At 38.1% G+C, this 13572-nt stretch overlaps 1 protein-coding gene across 2 annotated transcripts in view; it reads left to right on the forward strand.

Annotated features, from left to right (window-relative positions):
* Positions 1 to 13572, forward strand: part of LOC117306614 — a 68299-nt gene that overhangs the window by 9999 nt on the left and 44728 nt on the right. For both annotated transcript variants that reach the window (XM_033791103.1, XM_033791107.1), the window contains exons 5-18: positions 1742 to 1860; positions 3840 to 3912; positions 4434 to 4582; positions 5586 to 5630; positions 5825 to 6008; positions 7291 to 7397; positions 8103 to 8260; positions 8807 to 8889; positions 9439 to 9493; positions 9720 to 9877; positions 11165 to 11281; positions 11848 to 11960; positions 12238 to 12289; positions 12711 to 12971. In XM_033791103.1, the coding sequence (XP_033646994.1) occupies positions 1742 to 1860; positions 3840 to 3912; positions 4434 to 4582; positions 5586 to 5630; positions 5825 to 6008; positions 7291 to 7397; positions 8103 to 8260; positions 8807 to 8889; positions 9439 to 9493; positions 9720 to 9877; positions 11165 to 11281; positions 11848 to 11960; positions 12238 to 12289; positions 12711 to 12971 (1674 nt within the window). The remainder of the gene's footprint in view (positions 1 to 1741; positions 1861 to 3839; positions 3913 to 4433; positions 4583 to 5585; positions 5631 to 5824; positions 6009 to 7290; positions 7398 to 8102; positions 8261 to 8806; positions 8890 to 9438; positions 9494 to 9719; positions 9878 to 11164; positions 11282 to 11847; positions 11961 to 12237; positions 12290 to 12710; positions 12972 to 13572) is intronic.

A 13572-nucleotide genomic window follows, 5' to 3' on the forward strand; every position in this document is an offset into this window, starting at 1 on the left:
CCAATCCATTCCTTTTTTACTAATCATTAAATCATTTCCAAGGTTTCCTGTTTACCCAGTTACCCAGTTACCCAGTTTTCTTCCTCCTATTTCTCATTACCTTTCCATCAATACCTTACTGGCTGATCATTTTGTTAATTCCCAAGGTTTCCAAATTACATGGACCTAGTTTGTCTTTTGTTTCCCTTTTCATTTCACCCTAGTTTACCTAACATATACCCAGTTTTTCTTTATTTCCCTTATTTTCCCCTTTTCCTTCCACCCAATGTTTCCTTGTTTTACCCAGTTTGCCTTTCTTTGTCCTTTTCCTTCCACCCAAAAGTTTCTTTTTCTATTGTTTCCATTCAAGGTTTCCTTTTTACCAAGTTTATCTTTCTTTTCCCATTTCCTTCTACCCAAGGTTTCCTCATTATCCAGTCTGCATTCTTTTCCCTTTTCCTTCCACCGAAGGTTTCCATATTATCCAGTCTGCATTCTTTTCCCATTTCCTTCTACCCAAGGTTTCCTCATTATCCAGTCTGCATTCTTTTCCCTTTTCCTTCCACCGAAGGTTTCCATATTATCCAGTCTGCATTCTTTTCACATTTCCTTCTACCCAAGGTTTCCATATTATCCAGTCTGCATTCTTTTCCCTTTTCCTTCCACTGAAAATTTCCATATTATCCAGTCTGCATTCTTTTCCCTTTTCCTTCCACCGAAGGTTTCCATATTATCCAGTCTGCATTCTTTTCCTTTTTCCTTCCACCCAAGGTTTCCATATTACCCGGTTTGCCTTGCTTTTCCCTTTGCCTTCCACAAGGTTTCCTTATCACCCAGTCTGTCTGTCTTTTTCTGTTTCCTTCCACCTACTACCTACCCAGCCATTCCTTTAACATCTTGTGTCAACCCTTCTCTTTTTCAATAATTTTGCCTTCATTTTCTGAAGTCTAATATTAACAAAAGCTTCCATAAATTTTTTAAACATTATTAATATTGTATGCAGAAGTGTAGTTTGCCACAATCAATATGAAAATGAATTTGACATTTTGCGCCACACTCAATATGTAATGGATTGACGCGTGTGTTATGTGTACACTTAACATGTGCAGATCATATTTAAACAGAGTAACAATATTTGAGAATCGTGCTTGCAAGCTCACCATGTTCCCTCACTGCGTGTTCAATATTGTTTTCAAGGACAGGATTTACCTGAGCATACATTAATTAGTAATAATTGCCTCAACGGTTTCCATGTGTATTTTTTGATGATTTAGTACACGTATTTGTGGCTTGTCATGGCCGAGCAGTTAAAAGCTCCAGACTCGAGCTCTGGTGCTTCTGATCAGCTGAGTGTGGGTTCGAGTCCCAGTGGTGACACTTGTATATTTAATCAAGACACCTAACTATTATTAATGCCTCCTGCGGATGCATCCTTCGGATGTTGTGTAACGCCTAACCAAATGGACTTATTATACAGAGAAAGGGTTCGCCCCGGTATTCCTGGTTTGATCAGCAGCATGTTGCACCACCACACCTTGTAAACCATGGTGCTATAAAGGAATAGGTCTCATACTTTAAAAAGTAGCTCCACATACCTTGCAGGCAAAAATACTGAGTGCTTTAGAGGTGTGATAAAGCACTAAGGCCTTGATACTTTTGGTTCTTGTTTTATCTCCTTCTAAGCTACCCTTATATCTCCCTCCACATTATTAAATTATAATTATTCTTGTTATTATTATTGATATTATTATGTGATGTTCAGGTGGTGTTTGATGGCCAAACGGTGTACCCCGTCCAAGGTGGCTACAACAGTGGCTCACCAACCTCTGCTGGAACGTTCACCATTAACTTCAGTTTACAAGGAGAATTCAAATTCATCAGGTGCGTGGATTCAATAGAGAAATGCAACAATTTGTTTTGGTCAAATTCAATTTTGTGTACTCTGGCAACCTCCCTTAAGGTGATATAAACTCAAAGCTGGCAACAGCAAATCTCTTTCAATACAAACACTGGTTAAAGGCAGTGGACACTATTGGTAATTACTCAAAATAATTATTAGCATAAAACCTTACTTGGTAACAAATATTGGGGAGAGGTTTATAGTATACAACATTATGAGAAACGGCTCCCTCTGAATTAGTGTAGTTTTCAAGAAAGAAGTAATTTTCTACAAATTTGATTTTGAGACCTCAGATTTAGAATTTGAGGTCTCAAAATTTATCAAGAATCTGAAAGCACACAACTACGTGTGATAAGGTGTTTTTTCTTTCATTATTATCTCGCAACTTTGACGACCAATTGAGCTCAAATTTTCACAGGTTTGTTACTTTATGCATATGTTGAGATACATCAAGTGAGAAGACTGGTCTTCGACAATTACCAATAGTGTCTTGTGAGTTTAATGTCTATGATTATGAGTTGCACAAATCAAGAAATTGTTGTTCGGTTACAAGATGACAATGCAAGTTATTGTAGTCATTGTGAGATCGGTGGTTATACATGTAGCTAATGGGATTCGGACCTACGGATTCTGCCGTCTAACCACTGACCACAGTGACAATAGATCATCATAAAAATGGAAAATAAATAAAAAAGGTCTATAACCTATTTTGAGGGGTTGAACAAAGAAAACAATAGACGCGAGCTGGATTTTAACCTGGGACCTTGGGATTAACGTGCCAGCGCTGTACCAACTGAGCTATCTAGCCCTATGATGGCTAAAATCTTAATTACATTTTAGTTATTTCTTTTGACTTAAATCCACCAACAATTTTCAAAGAAAAACAAAATCACATTTGTTTTAAAAAACAGACAATTCTGAAAAGCCTTCTATCTTGAACTACCCTGTTTGAAATCCATCAAATTTATTTTAAAGGTTTTCTCCTCTTTGGATTTGCATGAACAGACGAAGACTTAATATCCACTCTTTCTTGACATGAACATTTAAAACCCCACTTCAGTGAATAATGCATAACTTGCATACTGTCTCGGTACACACAACAAGGGTTTCTAGAAGCAATTATTAAAGGCTCAAGCTCTAATCCTATACATAATGAATTTTAAGAAAAAACTTATCCGTCACCTTAAGGTTGAATAAATATAATAAGGATTTAGTTCATTCTCTAAGCAAGTCGTCGCTCGAGAAGACAGTTTGCCATATTTCCCATGGGAGATTGTCGGCGAGAAGTACTCTTTGTTAACTTCCTCTTGCAATTCATGTTCGATAAAATGTCAACATTTATCATTCAAATTGTGTCTCTACACTGAATGCAAAGTATATCTTTGTTTTCTTTGAACTGTTCGCGATAATTCTATATAAATGTAGATGTTAAACAATAGAACTAACTTGTGAAAATTTCATTTCAAAAGGTGGTAACTCACATCGGTGTAAGGGTAAGACCAAAATAAATATTCTTTATTCCTGATGCAAACTTAGAGGAACATTACAGAATTGGTAAGTTGGTAAGAAAAAAAAATCGTGAAGATCACAGATTTGCATGAAACTTACTTGGTCTAATGATGATGGTACATGTAGTTGAAAATATCCCTTGAAACATTTCTGAAATGTCATATTTGATGAGAAATAAATAATCTAACTTCGCGTTTGGAGTTTATCGCTCAGTGAGCGTTTTATTCTTTTTTATTTTGGCATCGATGCAATGCAAAATGTGTAATCGGTTTTCTCTATTCTCTCGTGACTCAAACTTCTACAGGTTTGTCAGTTTATGTATACATTGGATTACATAAAGTGCTTACACTGCCAGCAACTGTTTTGTTAGCAAAAACCAATTCTGTAACGTTCCTTTAACATAATTTACCTTTGTTTTTTGTTTCGATATCTGTTCCTTTTTTATTGATAGTGATGGGTATGAAGCCAACAGTAACAAGGTTCTGGTTGTTACAGTCAAGTCAAGATCTGTCATCACAGCAGAGGTATTTATAAAGTAGTATGTGGAACCCGCTCAATAAAAATATATCAAAGGATGGACTTTAGTTTAAAGGGTTTGGGTACTTTTTGTATGACACAAGACACAAACAGATAGACAGTTGGTACATGTATGTCAAAGGGTTCGGGGCAAGCTTTTGTTAAGTAACCTCCAGATGAGGAAACGCTGGTACCATTGTGCGATACACATCCATTCAGAATTGTGTACGGGTATTCACCATCTCTCACTTAACTACGCAAAAGCTTGCCCCTAATCATGTGCCATAGCAACTGTCTCTATAGTCTGAAGGATTCAAAAAATTTCGGGTAAATTTTGTTCAGGCACGTCATTGTACCAGACAGTTTTCAAATCTCACACCCCTAAAATTGGCTTATTGGATTACAAAGAAATCAACATCCATAAACGACCAAAATCTGATGCGCAATTCAATAATCGATTGAAGTGATAGTAAAAATGATTTTTGTGCTTGAATTAATTGATTTTTTTTTTATTGATGATGTCTTCCAGCTTACAGACGATCAATTCCGGCCGAGTGTTCTTCACATCCATGAAGGTAACAGTGTCAAATGGACGTGGAATTCCTGCCAGAGACCTCATGTCATTAATGAAATCAAGCTGTGCCCTAAACATTATGGAATCGTCAAGACCACTGGAGGGTGAGTTTAGAATGGTCCTTTGTCCTTATCCACAAGGATAAGAATAGGTATTGGTTTTTATGTACACACATGGAAGTGTCGTGGCCGAGCAGTAAAGAGCACCGAATTCAACTCTGATGTTTCTGTTAAGACGAGTGTGGGTTCGAATCTCGAGTCGTGACACTTGTGTCCTTAAGCAGGACACTTAACCTTTGCTTCGTCCTTTGGGTGGGACGTAAAGCCGTTGGTCCCATGTGTTGTGTAAATGAACGCAGTGCACTTATCGAAAAGAGAAGGGGTTCGCCCCAGTGTTCCTGGTCAGATCGGCAGCAAATTGCGCCACAGCATCTTGTAAAACATTACATGGTGCTATCAGAATTAGGTCTCATGATTCAAACGTAGTCCCACATCTTGCAGGAAACACTGTATGTTACAGCGCTAGGAGCGTCTCTGAGTGACGGACATGTGCGCTATATAAGAAGCCACAATTGTTATTATTATTATTACATGTACGTCAAATTTAACTGCCAAACTCCAGAACCATGAAAGCCATGTGAAATGATGCAAGGCCAAAGGCTCAACAGCACTCTCTGATGTAGTTCACAAGCCTCAAAGTGTGACATCCGATGTTAAGGCTAACCCGGGGCCAGAGATAATAGCAATTAGACTGGTCATTTGTCTTTATCTGCAAGGATAAGGTCAGGTATTGGCTTTATAGAACCAGAATTATCATTTGATACAATGTGCATTACAGTACTGTACATCCGTGTTTCATTACCAGAAATATAGACTCCTTGTGCCACAGCAACACTAAATGACACTTACCTTAAATGAAATTTCACTTGATTGAGTACAACTTTTATTTATTTAATTGTTTTTATTCAGTTATTAAAAGAATTTCCCATTTTCATCATTTAAAAACATTGCTTATGTATAAATACCAAATAATTTACATAATGTGCCTTTTTAATCTGTCATTTTTACTGTCAACAAAAGTGCTTCTGTTTTTCTTTTTCTTATACAGAACATCTGTTCCAATGCAGTCTGGATCATACAAGCATGAATTCCTGTAAGTTACTGGAGTATTTCTTATGAAAACTTCTCCCCAATTCGAGTTTTCTTCCTACATAAACTGAACATTTCTTATCATTTCGTACAATGTATTCATTCTGTTTTTAGCACTTACACATTTGGGTGTGTAAATAAGCAAATAAGTAAAGTTATCTGTCTTAAAACTATTGTTGTAACTTTGTTGTTTTGCAGGAATCCTGGTTTATTTTATTTCCAGTCTGAAGGATCTGAGAACGGAGCGATGCAACTATGCATCGTTCATGTCAAAGCAACACAGAGGCACCATTACATTGAAGTGACTGATAGGAGATTCAACCCTAGGCTGATTACAATCACTCAGGGAGACAGGGTGTGGTGGCTGTGGGATAGGTTTAAGGTGGGTTGTGCTGTAAACTACCCCAAGCAGGGTATTCTGTTTTACTATACCTCATACATATTCATGACCGAGAGTCGAGTTCTCATTGGTCCATTCATCATCATTGCCAGGTATTAATTTTGCTAATTACCAAGCGCGCACGTGAGTATTCACGCAAGTGGTAAATGCGTAGGCCAAGTAGAATAGCTCCCTGAGAGCTATTCTACTTGTCATGCGCATTACCATCGTGCAATGTCATCCCAAGTCTCTATTCTACAAGTCATGCGCTTCATTTGTTATGATGGTGGTACTGTTTTGTATAAAGGCACGAACATTGCTCTCTCTAGCGACATCCAACACCTGAACAAACTTATCTTGGCATTTTATTTCACAGTCGTCATTTTCCCTTGCTCTAAATCATGTTTCGGTAACTGACATATGTATGAAGTATAGTAAAACAAATATAACATGGTTTATTTTGGGTAACTAGTCGATATTAACTCCCCTCGGTATTGGAAGTTGACAAACTCGGAAACTAGTTTGTCAACTTCCAATACCATGTTAAATTTGTATAATACTTATCTGGATATTCTGTTATCCAATTGGGTATTATGTTATCCCGTCAGGACATTCTGTTTTCTCTAATTGAGGATTTCACAGATTTAATGAAGAAAAGATAATCTTGAATAGTTAATATAATCTCTTAATAAATCAAAACTATATAAATTTCAGTAAAAAACTAATACAGGTGGAGTTTATATTGATACATTACTGAACCAATCCTAACATGAGGTTAGAGACTTGTGGATTGTTTTCTAGACTCTATATTCATTGGAAAATGATTGCATCACAAAACCTAATTTGACTTGAGAGCCACTTTATAAAACTCCTTGGAGGATCATGTATGACCATGCCCATAGGCGCTTTCGCATGTAGGGTGTCACTGCCAAGTGGTTTAGAGAATCAAATTCAAGTTCTGGTGGTTAAGTCATCGTAGTGTGGGTTTGAGTCCTGGTCATGACATTTGTGTCCTTGAGCAAGACGCTTTACCATATATAATTGCTTCTCTTAACCCAGGGGTATAAATGGGTACCTGCGAGGGTAGAGGTTACTATTATGTATGAAAAGCCTTTGGAGCACTATGGTTGCCCAGGTTGTATACTCCACAGGGAGCTGAGAAAGATTAAAGGAACCAGGGAACTAATGTAAAACGCATTTAGACGGTTATTGTGAAATGCGCTATAAAAAAAATAGTTAATTACACACTTAACTTTTAACACCATGCACTATTACTTACTGACAGTGTAAGAAGAAACACCGTATACTACAAGTGGACATTCCTACTGGTCAAGGTGTTCCTGACCCGTTCCCAAGACCAGTCAAAGGGGGATTCTGCAGTGATGCTCCTAGGTCAGTGGTTAAACTAAAACAACTAAACGCTGTCTTAACAAACTCACAATGTAATAACTTCTACTTACCTCTAATTTGATGGCAGCATATGCTGAGTAGCATTTTCCATCGGTGATCAAGACAGACACACATGAATATACATTTTAGCTGTTATCAATTATACAATCAAATTGTGGGCGTGTTCCCAAGAGAATGTTCTTTTGAGATGCTCCCTTGTGAGGTGGCCATTTTGTTTGGCCTCAAAACAAACAACCAAGTTGAGGCTGGAAGTTAATGTACTAACATTTTTTTCTGGAACGAATAGAAAACTATATTTTCTAATTTTATCATGACAATTAAATTAACCATTTTCAACAAGTACTTGACTGAAATATAATTACATGTAACGTTTATCAAAAACTTTATATTTGAACTTGATTCTGATTATTAATTTGACTTGGGGTTGAACAAAGAGAATTTACTAGAGTGACATTTGAATCAACAACCTCTGGATTAATTTGCCTTCGCTCTCCAACTGAGCCTTCTGCTGGCAGTCTCCCTAAGTTGTCAATATCTTAGTTCGGGGTGCTAGTCGGAAGCCATACAACTGTCATCTTTCGTTTAGCTAAGGATCACAACAAACAATTTGAATCTGAGAAGTGCACACCTCACCTAATTAGCTCAAAGTCAGAAATATTAAACTTAAGATTTATCTACCTGCTACAGCCGAGCTGGTATGCTGTCTCATATATTCCACGATGCTGGCGTGTATTACTACTGTGATAATAACTACGAAGATAACCGAGAATATCTGGGTGTCGTGATTGTCAAACCGAGAGCTAAAGAACATCATATTGAAGTGACTGCTGAAGGATTCTACCCAGGTTTGTCCACTAACAACTCTCTCATCCCATCCCCCTGCTCTCAACCTTTTTGTATACAATAGTGGCCAAGCGGAAGCGGCATACTGTCCTTGCCCTGTCATGTGTGGGTGGGTGTGCGTTGGTAAGGGTGCCTATTGTCGGATGTAAAAAAATAGCTATTTCGATTGACCTGGGCATTGGTTTATTATTGGCCACTGACCCAAATAGTTATAAGTTACACCGCCAAAACGCACCCTAGGTATACTCTTTCGAACAGAGCACATACTATCAAAAGAGGGCAGTTGGGTGTCTGGTTGGTTAAAGGTCCCCATTGTTAGTGGTGTACAACACCATTGGGAGCTGTTGCCAAGAAGTTCAAGTACTAACAAAGCAGGGACAATAGCAGGTGTTTGATTAATGTTTTGTGTGTGTCAATGCATTTTCAGAGTGATACATTGGGAAGTACTTGGCATATAAACCACAAACTTGGTTTGTGGATTGGTCTTGGAACCACCTTGCAGCCTTTTGTTTCTGATATTGAATATGAGTTGATTTTCATCTCACTAGATCTGAGTGTAATCTGCAGTGGCGATAGGATCTGGTGGTCGTGGGATGTTGATAGAATACAAGAAAGCTTCTCTGTCATGCAGGTTTGAAACATTTTTCTTTTCTCACTTGATTTCTTTTTCAACCTGTAAATACTTTCTAAGAAGAATTAACTTAATCCCTGGACTAAAAGCTATGGTCATACATATACATGTTCATTGCTGAACTCTCCTAAAAATGTATGACCTTACAAACTTACTTGGTGAGAAGCACTGTAGGTGTTGATTAATGAAAATCAGTTTAAGAAAAGGTTCCCTTCGGAGTAATTTGGTTTGGATATTTTTTTTACCCAAATTTATTTGAATCTGAGAAATGATTCATTAACAGATTTTGAGGGTGGGTGTCCATTCCCGAATGCTACAGTCAGAGATGCAGTTGGTGCCCCGCTGTCACCTCGCTAAACTTGATTGATTCGACTTTCTTGTGACAATACCGTGACGTTGTTGCTGATTTCTCAGCAAGTAGACATTGTATACAGCTGAAACTTTCACATGTGGCTTTTATTGTATTTTTCTATATAATGTTGCCTATAAAAAGCATTACAGTGACAAAAACCAACCAGAATGATATGTTCTGCTTTCTTTTGATCACAGGTTGATAGCTGTGTTGCCAGTGACAACAAAATACTTCCGGAAGTGGATTGTAATAGTGAGTACAATGTTACAATGTATATATCAACTCTTTCCATTTGTGTAAACATCTGGGCCTGTTTTCATAAAGCCTTTAAGCATAAAAATGAGCACTTACATACCTTGCTTAACATAAACTGTTTTATGCAGCCAAAATTCCAGAAAGTTTACATTGGTGCCCCACTCATATTTTCTGCTTAGCAGCTTTATGAAACTGGGCCCTGACCATTATCCCTTTTTCACAGATTTTTGTAAATACTTAACCAAAGAGGCTGCTGCTATGGTAACCAACATCGGCATGGCAACAATTCAGCTGAACACACCTGGTGTGTACCACTACCGCGTATCGGACACCGCCAACAATGTCGGATGCTGCTCTGTCATTGTTAACCCTGGACAAAAGGTATAAGATGTTTCTTAACCACTTTACATCGGTATTTTTTTTAAATTCCCTGCCATCCATGAAATTATTATTGGGTCATGCATTTGCGGTTAGTCTGAATCACAACCACTAAACCTACTCAGGTTTGGGAAGAAAATACTAAACTCAAACAAATTTTGTTATCTGCTACCCCCAATCATGGGGTGTCGTGGCCGAGCAGATAAGAGCTCCGAACTCAAGCTCTTGTGATTCTGTTCAGCAGAGTATGGGTTCGGGAGTCATGACACTTGTGTCCCTTAACTACCTGCTTCTGTCCACCCAGGGGTATAAGGGTACCTTTGAGGGCAGAGATGGTTCTTGTGATTGATTTAGCCGAGTTGCATATAATTGTTGCACAGGCTGTATACTCCCCAGGGAGCTGAGATGAGATGGTTAAGGAATGATTTAAGGCCCAGTGGCCAGGGGTAGTAAAGTTGGAAGCGCTTTAGGAACACTACAAGAGTTCCCAGTTCCAATGCACAAACTTTCTTAATCGTTCCCTTTTGCAATACTGACCCTTACAAACATTCCTGCTCTAATGAAACTCATGAATGCCAAAGACAGGGGCCTGGTTGTGGTTTACAGCAATGACCATCTTGCTCGCTCCTTAATTGTATTTTTCTAGTTTTAAGTTGAGTTCTTGTTCAATTGGCTCTTGTTTGTTGTATTTTTGTAATCAAAACTTGTAACTATATTTGAACGCAATTTTTTATCTTTTATCTTTTGTACATTGACGCAATTTTGGCCTTTGGGCCAACTGTTTCAATTTTAATGAGTTGATAATAATAAATATACCAGAAATAATAAGATGCTAGAGACCTTACTGAAACGAAAATGCTAACGTCTGTACATGCAACAGTTTGGCTGAAACACAACACCTATTTTGTGGACATGATAAGAGGTTTGGGAATGATTGCAAGCAATGCATTTCCTTATTGTGGTTTGTTTCAGGAGCATTGTATTGCAGTTAGCGATATGGGATTTGAACCTAAAGTGTTGACGATACATCCTGGGGATAGAGTATGGTGGATCTTTTATCTTTTGTACATTGACGCAATTTTGGCCTTTGGGCCAACTGTTTCAATTTTAATGAGTTGATAATAATAAATATACCAGAAATAATAAGATGCTGGAGACCTTACTGAAACGAAAATGCTAGCGTCTGTACATGCTACAGTTTGGCTGAAACACAACACCTATTTTGTGGACATGATAAGAGGTTTGGGAATGATTGCAAGCAATGCATTTCCTTATTGTGGTTTGTTTCAGGATCATTGTATTGCAGTTAGCGACATGGGATTTGAACCTAAAGTGTTGACGATACATCCTGGGGATAGAGTATGGTGGATCTGGGAGGACACTAAACTGCAGCATAATATCATACAGGTAAACAGCTATATAAAAGGCATTTGCTCTATATAAAAGTTGTTTGATGTTTTTTAACGGAAAGGTAGTTATGAATATTTAAACAGCCATTTAAAAATTTGCAGGGTCGTTGCTGCCCAATAATGGACTATGTATTTGACTCAGTTGTTTATTGTATGGCCACGACTCTGCCGTTTTTTGAAGATCTTTTCACCTACTCTTTGATTACCGTATGATAAACCACCCACATAGAACTTTGTCATTTAATTGGTAGAAAGAGTGACACATGTCAAAATATAATACAGGAGTCCTATATGGATTGTTATCTTCAAGCAAACTTGAATCCTTGATTCAGATTGGTTGATCCAAAGCAACAAGAGTGTGATTAAAGCCTATATTGCAAAGCCCACATCCAACCCTGTTCTATATTATGCAGTTCTACTTCTGTCTATTGCGCTATTTCGCTTGTGTTGGCTGGTAGATTTTTAGCTAAAAATAGCTGGTCACCAATTGCTGATAGTGTAATTTACATGGCATTTTTTTCTGGTAGCCATTTAAGTTTGATTGTACTTGTGTTGCTGTGTCAGGTATCTCATCAGGGTCACCCAATCAAGGATGGATTCTGCAGTGGTTTCCCTCAAGACAGTCCCGCTGCCTTCGTCAGTCAACTCAGCGCAGGAGCTGTCGTCTACTTCCAAAGGTAGGACCCGAGTCATTTCATATATTGTGTGCTCATAAAGATTAAATAGATAATGTGCTGGTACTAATAGCTATAAATTGTTCTGCGTTTACTTATAATTAAATTGGGGTACATGAGCTTGCATGCCCGACACGCGAGGCCAGCTGGTCTTAATGAGCTCCAGCTTTGTCTTTATCGCCAGTTTAACCCCATGTGACATTCTCTCCACCAATAGGAGTAGCAAAACTGACTGGGGTATTTATGAATACTAACGTTTGTAACATCTTTTTTCTTGTAGTGCTGGTTTGCCAAAGATGTACGGTGCCGTTGTGATGGTTGAACAAGCTCAGGTAAAGAGTTTAATAAACCAAGCTTCCACGAAAGAGAAATCAGTTTGTCTGCGTAGCAAGAAAGATTTACTGCATCCTTTTCTCTTGATCTTTGGTTTTCAGTCAACATTCTGCCATGCTTTTTGGAAACAGTTTTATCCAAGCTGTACTTAAAAGAAACCTAATAAGAAAGCTCCTTTTAAGAAAGAGGCTAAAACTAACACATCATAAACACATTCATGGAAAATCAATGCAGAGCCAAGTTGGATTAGTTTCAACTTTATAACAATAAATAGGAATCAAATTGTGTTGAATTGGTTTTAAACGAGTGGTTTAAACGTGGTGAGGCCTCGTTCTTGATAGTTTTACCTTGACTTGGGGGGCATCCGCTGTTGGGTATCAAACTATTTAATAAACAGATTTTCTCCTTTCGTATATCTAGGTCCACCAAGTCCTCGTATCTAAGAACCACTTACAACCAGATCCAGTTCTTGCCCAGACGGACGATTGCGTCGCTTGGGTCTGGCCGGTGCTGCGAAAGCACGGCTTGACCCAGCTGACCAACACCCAGCAAGTCTTTGAGTTACAGACGTACACTCAGGACATAGTGACTCCCAGGAGATGCTGTGCGTTAAGATTCTCTAACCCTGGGGTGTATCATTACTACAGCAAAGCGTTCTCAAACAAGACGGACAAATTCATGGTAAGAGTATACTGTTAAAAATGTCTATACAACACTGGCTCTTTTCAGAGCCAACACTCACACACAAAAAAGAAATTTACACGTGATTGTACCAGCAAGTTTAATATTTATTTATAGTTTCTTCCTATTTATCCACACCATGCAAAGCTTCAAACAATACTTATGGTAAGAACTATTTCATATAGCTGCTTAAGCAGACAAATATGCTTGACAACTTGCTGCTAAGAGAAAGTAAGCAGGATAACAGTAACATATTGTATTTGACACATGGTATTTTGGCTTTTAACATTATTCTGGTGAGCATAATTTTGTTTTGCTTAGCCAGTTTTTTGTGCTGAAGTGGTTCTATGAAATCGGGCCCTACTTACCAACCAAAAGGACCTTTGGTGTAAATGGAAAATAATATTTAATGATCCGATGTTTTGACCTTACAAGAGTCTTTATGACAAAGGCCATCGTTAGCCACTCCAGACAAATTTGGCAGATACTGTACATGTGATCAAGAACAGATGTTTATAGTAAACACGCATGCATCGCAAACCAGTCCATTGCTGAACATTTGACCTTGATGGTCCAAAATTGGATCCCAAGACCAAGAAAC

Source organism: Asterias rubens, chromosome 2, assembly GCF_902459465.1.
Source record: "Asterias rubens chromosome 2, eAstRub1.3, whole genome shotgun sequence".
NCBI classification, from domain to species: Eukaryota; Metazoa; Echinodermata; class Asteroidea; order Forcipulatida; family Asteriidae; genus Asterias; species Asterias rubens.